Raw genomic sequence first — 15,582 nt, 5'->3', positions numbered from 1 at the left:
AAAATAAATACTGGTAGGTGAAAACCCATATCAGTAAAGAGATGGGGTGCTGGAGACCACATTTCTGGTTTTATAGAGTCGATGTGTGGTCAGCCCTAACGCCAAGGGCAAGCCTGTGCCCTTCTGCCAGAATGGTGCCAGAAGAGTTCTTTGAAGCCAGATGCGGTGGCACAGGTGCCATCCCAACTCAGGAGGTTGAGGCATGTGGGTGGTGAGTTTGAGGCCAACCTGAACAACATAGCCAGACCATGTCTCAACAACAAAACAAGTTCTTTTCATTTGAATGCATGGGGCAGAACAAACCTTCCACGGGGTTGTAAGATTTCCTAGTATCTTACTCTTTTATTCTCTGCTTATCCCTTCTACGTACTGAATTTGCTGTTCCAGCCTGGAAAAAAAAACAGTCTCTCTTAGTCATTCAGTTTATAGCTCTGAGGTACTGAGTAGGTCACAGCCTGACCAGATTCTGAAACCTAGGGATCTCCTATACCATGCTGGTTATGGTTAATAGCAGCGTATTGTCTACTTGAAAATCTCTGAGGGTAGGTTGTAAGTGCCCTTACAAGTAATAATAGGTAACTTCCTAGGTTTGGGATGTGCAAAACAGCTTGATTTAGCTATTCAACAGTGAGCGCATATTCCGAAATATCACACTGCAAATATATAAATGTATACAATAAAAAAAATTGGGGGAAAAAGAGCTAAGTTACTACCAGTGTCTCTTCCCACCAAACCATCACTTTTCCAGTTCCCATTATCCTTCACTTCCAAACTAGATTACCTCACCCCGTGTTCTAGCCCAAGGAGAGTTGATCCCTGAAGTTCTCATTGTGAACTAAAACCCCAGTCTGTCCCCACGTAGCTCAGTCAAGGATCTTCCCCAGTGGTCGGGTAACTTCCTGTATGCTAGGGGTCTGGACCCTCTGAATGGACATCCCCACGATGGGGAGAACATCAGAATGAGCCTCCTCTCTGATGTGAGCAGACCCTGTGTGCCGCTCTCAAACGCTGTGCTGGGCAGCCACCCTGAGGGTGAGCAAGATTAGGCTAATCCAGGGTATCGGCTTGTTACGACCCTTATACGAAAATGGAGCGCCAGAGAAAAGCCCGGCGTAAGCTGACAGTTTGCGAACACAATCTGGATTTGTTTGAGGCGATCTCGCCAGCTAAAGGGATAAGCCAGATAGCTGTGCCGGAGGGGCCTTAACCTGGGAGATGTCTTGCAACTTAGAGGCTTTGGAAGTAGGACAGAAGGGAGCAGAGGTCTAGGTAGGAGTCGTTGCATGGCCTTTTCCTAGGCTGTGAGATGAAAGAGGGAGACAGGAGAAAGGTTCTTCTTTTGTGTGCGGTTAAGAGGCTGGGCGGCTGGGTGACTGGCCCTACTGGAGGGCGTCACTTACGAATCTTCTCAGATGTGCTTTCTTCTCAATATCCTCTTGTCTCCTGTTGGCCTGCGAAGACCTCAGCCCTCCCTCTTCCGCACAAAAAGCAAGGACCCATTGATTTATTTAGTTGAACGGACACGTTTCTTGTCGTGGGAAATTGGTGCGTCTCCCCAGCCAGTGACAGGAGCCCAAAGGCCAGCCCTGAGCTAATAATTCTGAGGAAAAGAAATCCCCCTCCACAGGGGCCGTTAGCAAGAACCTGTGGCCCAGTTCTCGCTGGGACTCTGAAAGTATATAGCAGAGGGCTCCCGTCATCTGGGAGACCAGGCTAGCCCCTGCACCTGTACCTTCGAGGCCAGGCTTGCCAACATGTGCACCGTGTTTGGAAGATCCTTCTAGCCTCTTAAAGCTTGAATGTGTCAAACGGGCTTTTTCCCAAATGAGGAACATTCCCAGCCAGTGACACATGTCTGTCTCAAAGGCCTTCTTTGAGAGGCTTGTGATTTGCTCATATCCCACAGCTGAGAGAGTGTATCACCCATGCTCAGAGACTCCGTCAGAGATGAGAAGTGACTGGGGAGGTGAAATACCACAGGTGTTTCAAGATAATAATCACTACTGGGGTACAAGACAAGAGAACAATGTGTAAAGGAACCTTTGGTTGGGTGGGGCCCATGGTGCCTTGTCTGTACTGTTAAATACTTGTTAATGGCACCTGAGACCAAGGCCCTGGCTTGAAGTTGGTTTTTGTTTGGGGTTCAGGTTTTTTGGGATATTTTGTTGTTGTTGTTGTTTGTTTTTGTTGGTTGGTTGGTTGGGTTTTGGTTTGGTTTTGTTTTATTGAGACTGGGTGTCACTATGTAGCGTAGGCTGGCCCCCAACTCCCAATCCTCCTCCTCCTCAGTCTCCAAAGTGCTGAGATCACAGGATATCAGCATGCCCAGCATTCATGGCTTCTGGAGGTGGCTTCCCCCACATCCAAACAGTAATGACCTACATATCCATAGCCTTTTTGTGCCAGACAAGACTTAAGTGGGCATTCCTTAGCACCCGAGACGACATGGTACACTTTACCCCGCAGTGGGAGATGTGTTCTTAAGGCATTGCCTCTTGTGCTGTGTGTATAAATCAATCCCTTGATCAGTTAATCTGTACTGGTTTTGAATGGCTGAACTGCTGGGTGCATACTTCAGGAAGAGCGTTATCACACCTGTGAGCAGTGTTCTTAGACTTTCCCATTAATGTTTGCAGAGACATCAGCAAGAATCAGATATCGGACATAGCTCCGGATGCCTTCCAGGGCCTGAAATCACTCACGTCGCTGTAAGTGGGGCCCGGGGTGGGAGGCACGTCCGCATTTTTCAGGAGGTGTTTATCAAGGCTTTATGTTCCCTTACACACTTGTGGCAATCTGGTAAAAGAAACAGATATTTCTTCGGGGGAAATTGATCTCGGGGAATATTTCTACAACGCACATGCATTATTTTTATTGATTAAGTGCCCAGCGGCTTTCCCAGTTATTGGCTTCTAATTCGAATGCATCTTTGACTCTCACCTCGCTCCCCCTCCCACCTCACGCTGCACAGCGCTGTCTCGGGGGAGACCAGGCTATCGGGTGGAGAGAATGGTAATGGATGGCTGAGATGAGGCCATGGCTCACCACCCTTCCGCCCACGGTCTGTAGCCTTGTCGAGGAGGGCAGTACTTCCCTTTCTGATTTCCAGGCTATTCCAGCCTTGTAGTTAGTATTCAGAAAAGATCCACCCCGCATCCCATCACCCTTCCTTCTGGGGCTTTTTAAAGCCCTTATTTGGCCCAGTGGTGAGATCCAAAGCCCCACCCACCAAGGGCCACTGGACTCCCAGGCTAAGAAGGTGTGGGGTTGGCTCTTACTCCCTCAGCTGCTCACTCAGGGCACAGGCAGTCCTTCAGCCTTCTCTGCATGTTTCCTCGAGCACACTGGAGACAGTGATCCTTCCTTGTCTAACACACTGTGTGATTGACATAGTATACCAATGACAATCATTGATAGCGTTTATCAAGCGCTGATTGTGACCAGGTCCTCTTCGCAGAGTCTTACGGGCTCGATTCTCCCAGAAACATAAACGGTGGAATCTTCTACCATGTAGCTCAGCTCCTTAACTGTTTCTGTTCCCATCTGTAACCCCGCACCTAGTGATGAAAGAAAAGGTTCAGGGCTGGGGAGATGACAGTGCATGCATTTCCTGCTGCTGTAGCTTAAGGGCACCCATACAACCAGGGCACAGTGCTGTACAACTAAGTGTAACCCAGCCCTGCGGGTGCGGGGAGAGGACAGTGGATCTCGGGAGCTCACCGCTCAACCACTCAGCTCACCGAGTGGAAAGCAATGGAGGAAGACACCCAACATCACTTCTGGCCTCCACATATACACACAGGTGAGCAACAAGCCATGCCTGTCTACACACACACACCGGCATACATCACAGAGAGGGAGAAGGGAGGAAGGGGGAAGAGGGAAAGCATGTTAAATAAGTGAAAAACACTTCTGTAAAGACACCCTAATAGGTCTGAGAGGTAGGACTTGAGCCCAGCATATTTGGTCTAGAATTCCCACTCCTCATCTCCGTACTGTGCAGCCCATTCAACGTACTGCGTACGTAGCGATGGTTTCATCAGTTCGTACATTTTATATCATCTAGTGCCTGTTCCCTTCAACACCCCAGACAATCCAAAGAGTGTTCACAGGCGTGCGATCTGTGTTTCGCCCCTTCACAACCCGTTTGCCTAGTTTATGAACATGCAGGTAACAAGATGCACATGTCCTCCCATCCCACTGGGCAGGGACCGAGGACAGGAAGTCCCTGATTCAGCTGCTGTCTGCTGCCTGCCGAGTAAATTAGTTTCATTTATCGAACAGAACATCTGGCTGGGATATCAAAGACAGGGCCGTGTGTGAGATTAGTGTCTGCTTATTGTGATGAGTGTCACAGAGAGGAGGAGATGGAGAGGCTCCTGCCACCAGGATCCCATCTTAACCTTCCCCTTCCCCTTGTCTGGTCTCCCTTAGCTGATATTGGGGGACAGTCTCAAGATAGCGGGATGATTCCTGCCTTGCAGAAGAAATTCGAAATCCGGTTGCCAGACAGGAAATTGGCACACCTGTAGTGAACTCAGAGGTGCGTGCCGAGCATTCAGTGAAGTGCCTCTTGTGCCTCTTGGCTTTTGTTTACTCGTTCCTCCACAGAGTAGATGCTTGCTGTGTAAGTGAGTGGTTTGAGAGGCACTAAGAATATGACCAGCAACCGAACAGAGACGCCCCAGGGCTCATGAAGCTGACCATGTAGGGTAACAGGATGGAGAGCGTTTACCCCAGACCTGTTCATCCGATAATACATTCATTCAGTGGGTGTTTATTGTACTAGACCTTGCTCTTTGTCCACTCTAGAGACCCAGCCATGGGCGTGCCCTGTAACATCATCACATTCAGGAAAGTTAAAGGAAGAACATAAAAACTAAGCCTAAAGGGGCTGGAGAGAGAGATGGCTCCGCAGTTAAGAGCACTCACTGGCTGCTCTTCTAGAGGACCCGGGTTCAATTCCCAGCTCCTACATGGCAGCTCACAATCAACTGAAACTCTATTCTCAGGGGAGCTGACATCTCTTCTGGCCTCTTCCAGTCACAGACATAGTGAACAGACATACACACAGGCAAACCACCCAGACATACAAAATATTAGTAATAATAATAAACTAAGCCTCAACAAATGTGTAAATGGTATGAGTTAACGTAAACGTAAGTGCTGGGGAGAAGCAAAATAAGATAATAGATGGTAAAAAATCTTAGCTAAAACATCGAGGAGACTTCTGCAGAGCTCCGTGCTTGGTCTCAGACATGAAAGGCTAGTGGAAGTGAAGCCACACAGATCCGCAGGCCAGCACCCTCAAGGCTGACACATAGGCAGGCGGGTGACCCGCTAGGTTTGAGGATGTTCCATACCAAGGCGTGATGGACTGCCTGAGGACCCCTACCCCAGCATACCTACCCCTGCCCCCACCTCCAGCAGCCTGTGCCACTCTAGAAGCCCTGGCATCCATTGAGATGAACAGGCAGTGGCATTCCTACATTTGCCACAGTGAGCAGTGGGACATTAATATGAATTACAAATGTGCGCCCGCGCCACCATGCTGACTTCTATTTAGTCATTAATTTGTTGAAGCATTAATGAAACACACCCGCAGGCTGATGGAGAACTCACTCTTCACTCCCAGTGGCTTCTGGAGACGGGCGGCAGTGGGGGAGAGGGGGCCGATTTCACACTCTTTCGCCATTTCTCCCTCCTGATATTTGCCTCCTCAAATGACCGTCAGCACAGAGTCTTGATTTGAGCGGGAATTAAATAATTGCATAGCCCGTGTCCTTAGACCCAAGAAGGGGTTTTAACAGACGCAGATCAAGCCCTCTTTAGCTTTATTTCCTGATCAAAGAGGAGGCTCGACCCCATGGACAGCAGAGTCTGTCAGGAGATGAAGCAGAGAGAGAGAAAGGCCCAGAGAGACTCAGTTCTAGGTTTATGAACCTGCTAGGGGCTGGGTTTGAAAGGTGAACCCATATTCCTTTCCCAGGCTTCTTAACTCACCAGACACGAGGCCTCAAAATAGCAGGGGGGAACACTGTGGATCTCAAAGATGAAATGAAAAAGAAAAATCCGAGTTCCTTTCTACTTAGATCTGAGAGAATGAGACAGGCGGAGAGAGAGTGGAAGCTGCCATCATCTGAGACAGCGAAACTCCTCAGCCTCCCCATTGAGCCAGGCCACCACTCAGCAATGCCTGCACCATCTGGAGATGCTCCGCATCCCTGTAGCCCCCGCTGTCTAGATGGGTGATTAAAGAACTCCGCTCAGGAATTCCTAGGATGCAGTGGGATATTAAAAGGAAACATTCTATAGGCTAGCTCGGCCTGATCAATACCCATTGAAGACACAGGCTGGCCTCCCACACTGCCTGTTTACTGTGGGGCGTGAGTCAGGCTAGCAGCTCAGGTGGTACCACAAAGGGCTCGCTTCTTCCTCGTGGGGGAGGGGGGTGATGTGCCAGACTGGGCTGGAGTGCAGCAGGATGATGCCTGCCTTAGCTCACCTCCAAGTCGGCACCTCCACCCACACAGGATGAACTGCCTGCCTGCTTCTGGCTCCCTGATAAGAAGATGGGATGGATGGGATGTGGCGGCCCAGGGCGCCAGGTGACCTGAGATCTGGCACCCAGAACTGGCAGAGGTGATGGCCTCCCTTACGTCCTGCTGATTGCTGTCATTTGCTTTCTTCCAGGGTGCTCTATGGGAACAAGATTACAGAGATTCCCAAGGGACTGTTTGATGGGCTGGTGTCCCTGCAGCTGCTGTGAGTAGAACCCGGCTACTTTTCCCATCTTTGTGACCGTTCCTTTGCAGACGGAAAATGTTTAAGCCGTGCTCAGAAGCGTTCTTTTGACTCGATGCCTATCATACTGGCACCAAAGCCTCTGTGCATCCCGTTTCCCCTCCCCAAGGTTCGTTTGTGTGACCCCGAGAGGCAGAGAGTTGACAAGTGTACGTACACGCTAAGGCCAGTGTACGTAAGCCTAGGTGATACAGTCCGGAACCCTCGCCCTAGTGTGTGTCAGGAGTGGATTCAGGACTTGAAAGTGAGAAAGAAATCGAAGCCTGCGAGAGGAAATGTCTTACAGAGGTGTAGGAAGAATCTAGGGAACTACAACCTTCCCAAGGCAAACTCCAAGCTGAAAGCGAAAACAGCGGCCTGGCCCATGGGCATGTGACCTTGTGAGCGGTGTGGGGGAGGAGAAGCCATTAGAGAGAAGCCAGCAGTGTGGCAGTCTGGTTAGGGAGGCTGAGGGCAAGTGTTTATTTCATGTAAAGGAAGATTGTTGCCTCTGGTTTTAAGCTTTGGGTTTATTTATTTGTTTGTTTTATTCTGGTCATTTGGGCTTAAATGTTTGAAGGAGATAATTGAACTCCGATGTGGAGAAATAAAAAAGGAATTCAGCTTATTTTAGGAGACTTGATGATGAGTAAGAATCATCCCCGGATTATGAATTGGGCACTGCGCGTGCATGCGAGCCTGTATGTGCGTGTGTGCATGCGTGCGTGTGTGCATGTGTGTACGCGCACATGTGTGTGTGTGCAAAGGAGTATATGACTGTCATAATTCCTGTTGGTATTAAGAATTGACCTTGAGTACCCTATGAGCATTGGAGAATGCCTACTCTCAGAGAGGTAAATGACTTGCCCTGTGTCACACAGCAAAGTAAGCGTAGAAATTGAGTACTTTCATGGTCACATTTCTAAAGGCTTCGGCTCCCTCAATAGCACATGACAGGATTTCACAGGCCTTCATCCGAGTATAAACAGATTTGCATGTAATTTTTTTAATTGCCTGTCTTCAAACAAACAAACAAATCCCCTCTAAGTCAGGCAAGGTATTGTGTACCTTTCATTTCAGGGCTTTCGGAAACTGACACAGAGTCATGAGTGTAAGGCCAGGCTGGGCCACGTTTGGTCCATGAGGGAGGAAGGGAGAAAGATGGATCACCTCCAATTCCCAGGGAAGAAGAGGCTCCAGACTCCCTGCCTTCCTTGTACAGTTAGGAGGTGCCAAAATCTAAGTTTACGGATCAGGTGGTCCAGCCAGATTTCTGAAAGGGGAGAAGGTGCAGGACCAAAGACTCTAAGTGGTAAGGTGGGCGCAGGTAGTTCTGGCTTGCAAGGACACTTCTAGAAAGAAGTGAAGACTTCTTCTGACCCTCCCATCTCATACCTTCACGCACCCTAAACTCCCAAGTCCCTGGGCAGATTGCCCCCAGGCTATATACCAATGCGAATCGTGTTGGAATGAAATGGCCATCAAGATTCTGGGCTGTGGATCACAACCATCTGCTGAAAAGCAGTGAGAAAAACCTCTCTGTCCCCCACATCTTCCTGCTTCTTCCTCCACTTCTCTCTCATTCTGCCTGGCTGTAGGCGAACAGATCTGTGTTCAAAATTCCCCAGCCCTTCCCTGGCCTTTGAGGCTGTTTTGTAGAATGGCATACCAGGGCTCCACAAGGGTCTGGGTGTTTCACAGATGCTGTTCTTTGCTCCTAGCAGAGAAACTAAGTTACCACTGGTTAACTGGAGTCATTAATCCACAGAATAACAATAGCAAATGCCTGGAGGTGGGGATATGGGAGAGGGGTGCTTTGGCCAGCCAGGCTGGTGTGAATGGCCTTTTATGATAGACGCTGAAAGGAACAGGTCATGTCCCTCTCCACTAAGGAGAGACGGACTGGACATCAAAGTGCCAAGCACTGTGAACGGTGTGTATCAAAAACTCTTAGACCAGCATATTTTTAAACAAAGGAAATGTGTCCCTGCTACAAGCTGACAGCAGTCAGGAGGTTGCAAGCCCCCCCTTCCCTGGGTTTGAAAGACAGGCCGGCTGAACAGCACCACTTTGAGCAGATGGAATTGACTAGCTAGGGGGTAAAGACAATGCTTCTCCCTCTGTGGAGACCAGGAGTTGACACACTCAGGCTGGCTTGCTTTCCAGAAAGAACCCGCAGGCAGAGCCGGAGTCCGTCATCTCTGGTTCTGGCCTGCTGTTGAGCAGTTGGAAAGCAGGTCCCCATTAGATCGAATTTAGGGTTCAGCAGGCTGTAGATTGGATTTCTCCTCATTTGGCTGCAGATAGTCTGATAAGAAGGCTCTGATTAGAATACCCTGGATGACTGGGTAATTGCATCTGCTTTGACTCCCGGGCGGTCACTGGGAGTTTTTGTCTCCTCCACCCCCCTCCTCCCTCTCTCTTGAGTGATTGGTTCATCTCAAAGTGGAAATGTCCCTTCCGTGCCTAGAGGACCTAGATATTTTCTTTCTGGCACTTACTGTGACACTAACAAGGACCAAGTGAATGTTTGTTCTTGCTTATTCTGTGCCCCCTTCCCTTCCTGTTTGCTCTGGACTTAGCTGCCATCCTTCCAAATATGCCCAGTTCAGGATATACCCAGCCAGGCAACCTTGGCAATCTGCTTGCCATGGTCCTTTGGACAGGTGATCAGCACTAATAACACTATCCTAGGCATGCTGGGAGACTTCTCCAGGCAAGCTTTAGCTGTGCTGGAGTTGACCCTGAACTTGATACGTTGTCCTCTGAATCCTCCTGAGGGTTACATCCTTAGTTTAACATCCAAGATCTCAGGTCAAGTGAGCCTACACACCCACACTCTCATGTGCGCACACACACACATGCATGCACACCCACATGAGCACGTGCACGCACGCACACACACACACACACACACACACACACACACACACATATAGAGTTCCTAAACCATAACACATGAGTATAGATGTCCCAGCTGGTGCCGCAGTCCCAACATGGCTTTTCTGACAAATCTGCCTGTCTTCCCCTTCGCTGATGGCTTCTGCGATAAGTTCTCCCTGCACAGTTGGAAGTTGAAAAGCTCATTCTTAAACTGAACCTCAACCCTCATTTCTAAGAAACTCAGAAGTCTGTTTTCATTGCCCTCAGATGTTTTTGAGTAGCTGGCGGACCTCCGTGTAATTAATCCTAAACGGGTTCGGTACCAGCAGCCATTGCCTGAGTAAAGATACACTCGTCGTTTTTGCCTTCGTTGTTCAGGATGGGAGATAGTCTATCAGCTTCCTTGTTCAGCCTGGCTGCCGGGAAGTTTGTGTAAACCCAGGGAGGGACCTGAGAAGCCAAGGTTAGAGCAGAAAGTATCACCTGCATGTAATCCTAAGTGCTTTCCCTGTACCACCACCCCCTGAGCTCTTAGGACATCTGAGGTGATGGGCATCTGGTCCTGTGTGGGCAGCCAGCAGGTAGGCATGCCCTAAGAGGCTGCACTTTGTAGCTTAGAGGCCCATCGTCTGCAAGGCAGGAAAGGCAGTCTGTGTCGCGAGGGCTGTCATTTCCTTCTCTGATGGGCAGCTGCAAGCTGTGCTGTCCCAGCCTTCCCTGGGGAAAGAAGAGCTTTCACTTAACACTCATTGATTACATGGCATGCCTCGGGAAGTCACTGGAGTTGGGCGGGGGAGGGGGAGGACAGTGACCTCAGAGATGGAGGCTTTCCAACCTGCTCCAGGAGGTTTGAAACCAAACCAGAATGCCTTCAGCCTAGGTTATGGCACCTGTTGTTCAGTTTTCTTGGAAGGCAGACAGAAGCATTGGAGGCTCTTGAAGTTTGCCAAGCCAACATGGCAATTACAGAGCAGTGAACCCACCTTCACTCCTCATAGATCACATCCCCTCACAAGCAGCTTCACATGCACTGCCTGCTGCTGCTGCTGCTGCTGCTGCTGCTGCTGCTGCTGCTGCTGCTGCCGCCACTGCCACCCAGAACACCTAACAGTGATTGAGTAGTTACGATGCTCAGGACGGGTGCTAAGCAACGGCAGATGCATAATCTCGTTTAATCTTCTCAACAATGCTACAAGGAAGTATTTTGATCGAGCCCCATCTTACAGTTGGGGAACTGAGGGTTAGTTAACTTGGCCTTGATGGCTCATATATAAGTTTTAAGACCAGGAATCTAGGAGCTCACGTTTCCAGGGACACAGAAATGACACTGGGTGGGAAGAAAGGGGTCCTCTCCTGCAGCAGAGACAGCTCAACTCAGCCGTGCATTTTTATGGAAAGAATTCCTCTCTTTGGTGTGAATCTGGCATTTCCTCAGGAAAGCCTCGAGTTCTGGAGTGTTCTGTGTAAACAGTTCTCTCTTCTTTTTTTTATTTTTTTAAATTTATTTATTTATTAAGGATTTCTGCCTCCTCCCAGCCACCGCCTTCCATTTCCCTCCCCCACCCCCGATCAGGTAGGTGGTCCTTGGACTTCCCACAGTTCTCTCTTCTTAAAGGCCTGATTAGTCACCAGGTGGCAATCATAGGGAAGTGACCAACTCAGTACCTGTGTGACAGGGGCCAGAGCAGGTAGAGCTAGGCAGGGTCACTTGATTGCCCAGCAGCTAGGTCATAGCCCTCCCTCTAGGCCCCGGGTCGCAGCTCTCGTCTGATTCTAAGAGGAAAACCTTACCTGTTCTCAATCCTTCCTGTGTCACTGGAGTGGATAGATTGGCTGGCGTGTTTCCCAAACAGGCCACCGGATGGCGATGCTGTACGCTGCATGCTTTTGTTTCAGTTCCATCTGGAATCACCATGACAACCCAAGGCCTGTGACAACAGCATAGCCATTAACGGGAGAGAAGGAAGGAGTCACCTCTGCCACCTTGCGAGTTGGCGAGTTCCTCCCTTGCCCATTCACAAGCTCCAGGAGGAGTCTGGTCATGGCCAGAGTGCCTCTGTCCTGTGGCACTAGAAATCAGTCATGTCTTCCTCAATCTGGCGTCAGCAAGTTGCTGAAGGTCAGAATTAGCTCCCCATATTTCATAGGCGAGAGGGATGTAAAAAGAGATTAGTCCTGTTACACTTAGTGGATAAGGAAACTTGGGGTGACAGAGGGTTAATTCTAATGACATCGAAGAGCAGACAGGCGTATTAATGAGAGAAAGATGCCTGGAGATCCCCCAGCTTAGTCAGGGGGCCATAATAGCTCCCTTAATTGGTATCCGTACTAATACTTTATGCCCATGTGTAATAGCAAATACCTCTCTGGAGACACATAGAACATTTTAATGGCAGAGAGCCTTTATAATGCTTTCTTTAAAATGTGTTCTCCCCTGAAGGAGCCAAAGAAAAGGTCATGCCAGGGGCTGTTGGTACTATCTTTCTCCTCCCATGAATCCGTGGCGTGCACGTGTTTGTGAAACAGAAACTGATTCGCAGGTTCAGGAAAAGGAAGTTCGTGATGCTGCTGTTCTGGCTGGGCTCATTCCTGTCTCCCAGGGGGCAGGGGTTCCTGAAAGAGCTTCAGCCCTTCTCTTGGAAAGCCTGCTGCACTCTTGCTTGATGCTGGTTTTCTGAGAAGACATTGCACTCTCTGGAGTCTGGTCTTGGCATCTGTGGCAAACACTCCATAAAAAGGAGGAGTAAGGTGACCACCTCTTTCCACAGACCTTGGGGCAGGTGTAGAGAAGATAAATACAACCCAGACTGATAGCTCTGGGCTGCTGAACCAACATGTGGCCGGCTGGAGTTGCCAAGGTGATTTTAATGCAATTTATCACTAAACGCAACTCCAGATGTTAGTGTTTTCCAAACCCTGCAGTAAAGGCCTGTGAGGATAGGGTAGTGGCTATCGGTGGGGCATCAGCAGGCTTTGGAGAGAGACTGCGCTCTTCTTCACAGATCTCAAGGGGCCCATCTTCTCCCCCACGCCCCACCCCCTACTACCACTGAACCCTGAACAAATGAGGCTGCAAGCTGCTTCTAGCAGTGAGATTGTCTTAGTCTTTTCTGACAGGCCAGGCCAGTCCCCTAGCAGGGCATGAGTTATAAGAACTGCTTCCATACCTGACTTGGGGTATTTCTTTCTCCCACTAAGCTCTGGCTTTGTGTCTCCGACCCTGCTTCTCCCAGAGGTGTCTGTTTCTGGAGAGGATTATCTCCCAGCAGTATCTTTATGTTGGGTAGTCTGGGTGGGGGGGGGGGGACTAATGCCTCTTGACATAAAACATATGTGCAAATCCAAAGTGCTCCAACGAGCAGGGGGTGGAAGCCTGTCTGGGGGCTAACGTGCAAATACACACACCCACTATCTGGTGCGCCTCTCTCCTCCCAGTCCTCCAATGGGAACATGGCTCTTCTTGGTTTGTTGTTGTGAAATCATCACTAAGTTTGATGGGGAAGTCTGACTCTGCCTCCTCTTAGCCTTTGGTGACTCCTGCTTCGTCTTAGTGAGGGGTTGGGTAGCACAGTGGTTAGACTAATGGACCATCCGCAGGTCAGGGAACGCTACTCCGTTATTTTATGCCTTTGAGACCTCACAATGTCATCTGGAAAGTGAAGACAGCAGTTACTATGGAGGGCTGTGGAAGATTAGATAGTTGTAAGGTGTCAGTACAAGGGCTTAGTGTGGACTGATCTGTCAGGTTACTGTTCACATTGCCTCGTCAGCCCCTTGACATGCGCATGGTTCCTGAGGTCCCTTTAGTAGGTTGGCCGGGAAGCTCCAGAGTTAGTTCTGCTCTGAGGACAGTTGTGCACAGTTGAGGGGTCAGTGTTTGCAGCTGGGAAAGAGGCCTCTGGAATGATGCAAATGAACATCCCAAGTATAGAGGATGTTGTCTCTTGGTTTTCTCCAAGAATGCAGGGAAACTTCTTAGGGAGGAGAATAAAGAGCCATGAACGCCATCTCCCTCACCAGCACCTAGCTAGCCCTGAGCATGAAACCCCAGCCTCATAAAACTATAAGATACAGAAACTGCCAGCTTCTCTGAGTTACGCTAGGGTGAATATGCCAAACTGAGGTGCCGCCCTCCTCCCAAGAAACAAACAGGGTCTCCTAGACCCAACCAGGCCTCTGTCTACCCAAAGTGTACCCCCATACACCTCAAGGCTAGCAAAGCTAGGCATACACCAGAGATAAGCAGTACAGATAAGAGAAAACGCGGGTAGATTTCAGGCAGAGGATGGGAGGCGAGCTGTGAAGTCACACAGGCTGAGGTTTTACTCACTGTTGGGGAACTTGACCAAGTCTGTCATTGTTCTGACCCTCAGATTCCTTGTCAGAAAGACTGAGATGATCGCAACACTGTTGCGTGGGAAATATTTGGCACATGGGTGTGCCGCCACAGATGATGCAGCCTTCTTGCCGTCATTTCTAAAACTATTTACATTACTGATCCTCAAAGGAGGATGAACCAACTCGGATCAAATAGTGTAGAGGTCTTTCCTCCAAAGAAAGAGGTTTAAAATGAGCCCATGTCCATCCTCCAATTGCTAAAAGTCCATTGCAGGTACAGTTTGAGTATTCCTAATTCAAAAAGCCTGAACGCTCCGAAATCTGAACCTTTCTGATCACCTGTATAACATCACAGGTGGAAAAGTCCACGCTTAACCTCACATGACAGATCACACAGTCCAAAACAAAACAAAAAAGCATGCAAAACCATTATAGAAAAGGTTCTGCAGGCCTTGTATATAAGGTGTGTATGAAACATAAATAAAGATAGAGTTGGGTTCCCTCAGCTCTCTCATTATACATACACAAATAGTCCACAGTCTGAAATTCCAAATACTTCTGGTCCCAAGCATTTTAGATAAGGGTTGCTGAGTCTATAGTCTTTTTTCTTCTTCTTCTTCCTTTGTTGCTTTTCAAATGCCCTCATCTCTTGCCCATGACCAGATAACTCAGAGCTCCTTTTATGGCAGCCAGACTGAGTTGAGTAGCTGCCAGTCTTCTTCCCCCCAAAGAGAAAGAGCAGAGGCAGGCTGCTCAATCTTGCTGGTGCTGAAGTTCAGAAGGCCATCCGCAGCGTCTAATTCTCCGTAAGCAGCTTAATTTTATCTCTCCCGACACCTCCTCATTGTGCCTGGGGGCGCCAAGCAGCGGGTAGAGGATGACTGTCCAAGAGACTGTGCCCTTCTCTGTCTTCTTCTGCCCCCTGTTTCGTGAGCGCTGCACCTTGAGCTATGTTTCTTAGTAATTCGGCCAGCCTGAGTTGTTTTACTATTTCACCTCTTTGCAAGAACATCTCATGCTGAGAGATGTAGGAGCAGCAGGAGACAAAGGAGCACCCAGGCGAGCAAGGAAGCCAAGCTGGACCTGGTGAATAAGTATTGCCAAGATCCGCACAGTCTAGGTAGACTCTACATGTAAGGCAGAGTTGCTGCTTCTCTGTCCGTAGAGCCGTCTTCCTTGTCTGAATCAAATACTTCTCAGAACCAAGTATCGCTGTTGGACTCATGAATCTGGACTAGGGTGTCAAGCCAGGAAGCTTCAGGGGAGGAGGGTCCACAGTAGGGAGGCATGAAGACTGTGGCAGAGAACATACATCCTGCCTGTGAATGTGTCCACTGCACAGCTGCCAACACCAGAGCCATTGCCAGGGGCTTTGAGATTTGTTTTCTAAGAAAAAGCAAAGATCTAATGTATGTGTGAGCGAGTATATATGTGTGTGTCTGTGTGTGTGTGTGGTGTGTGTGTAGTATGTGTGAGTGAGTATATGTGTATGTAATATGTGTAGTGTGTGTGTAGTATGTGTGAGTGAGTGTATGTGTGTGTGGTATGTGTGTGTGTGGTGTGTGTGTAGTATGTGTG

At 49.1% G+C, this 15,582-nt stretch overlaps 1 protein-coding gene across 2 annotated transcripts in view; it reads left to right on the top strand.

The window, feature by feature from the left end:
* Positions 1-15,582, top strand: part of Slit3 (slit guidance ligand 3) — a 593,809-nt gene that overhangs the window by 476,357 nt on the left and 101,870 nt on the right. For both annotated transcript variants that reach the window (XM_075941332.1, XM_075941331.1), the window contains 2 exons: positions 2,637-2,708; positions 6,694-6,765. In XM_075941332.1, coding sequence (XP_075797447.1) covers positions 2,637-2,708; positions 6,694-6,765 — 144 coding nt within the window. The remainder of the gene's footprint in view (positions 1-2,636; positions 2,709-6,693; positions 6,766-15,582) is intronic.

This window comes from Microtus pennsylvanicus, chromosome 11 (genome assembly GCF_037038515.1).
Source record: "Microtus pennsylvanicus isolate mMicPen1 chromosome 11, mMicPen1.hap1, whole genome shotgun sequence".
NCBI classification, from domain to species: Eukaryota; Metazoa; Chordata; class Mammalia; order Rodentia; family Cricetidae; genus Microtus; species Microtus pennsylvanicus.
The sequence above is the reverse complement of the archived record's forward strand: the minus strand, read 5'-3'. Positions and strand labels throughout refer to the sequence as shown.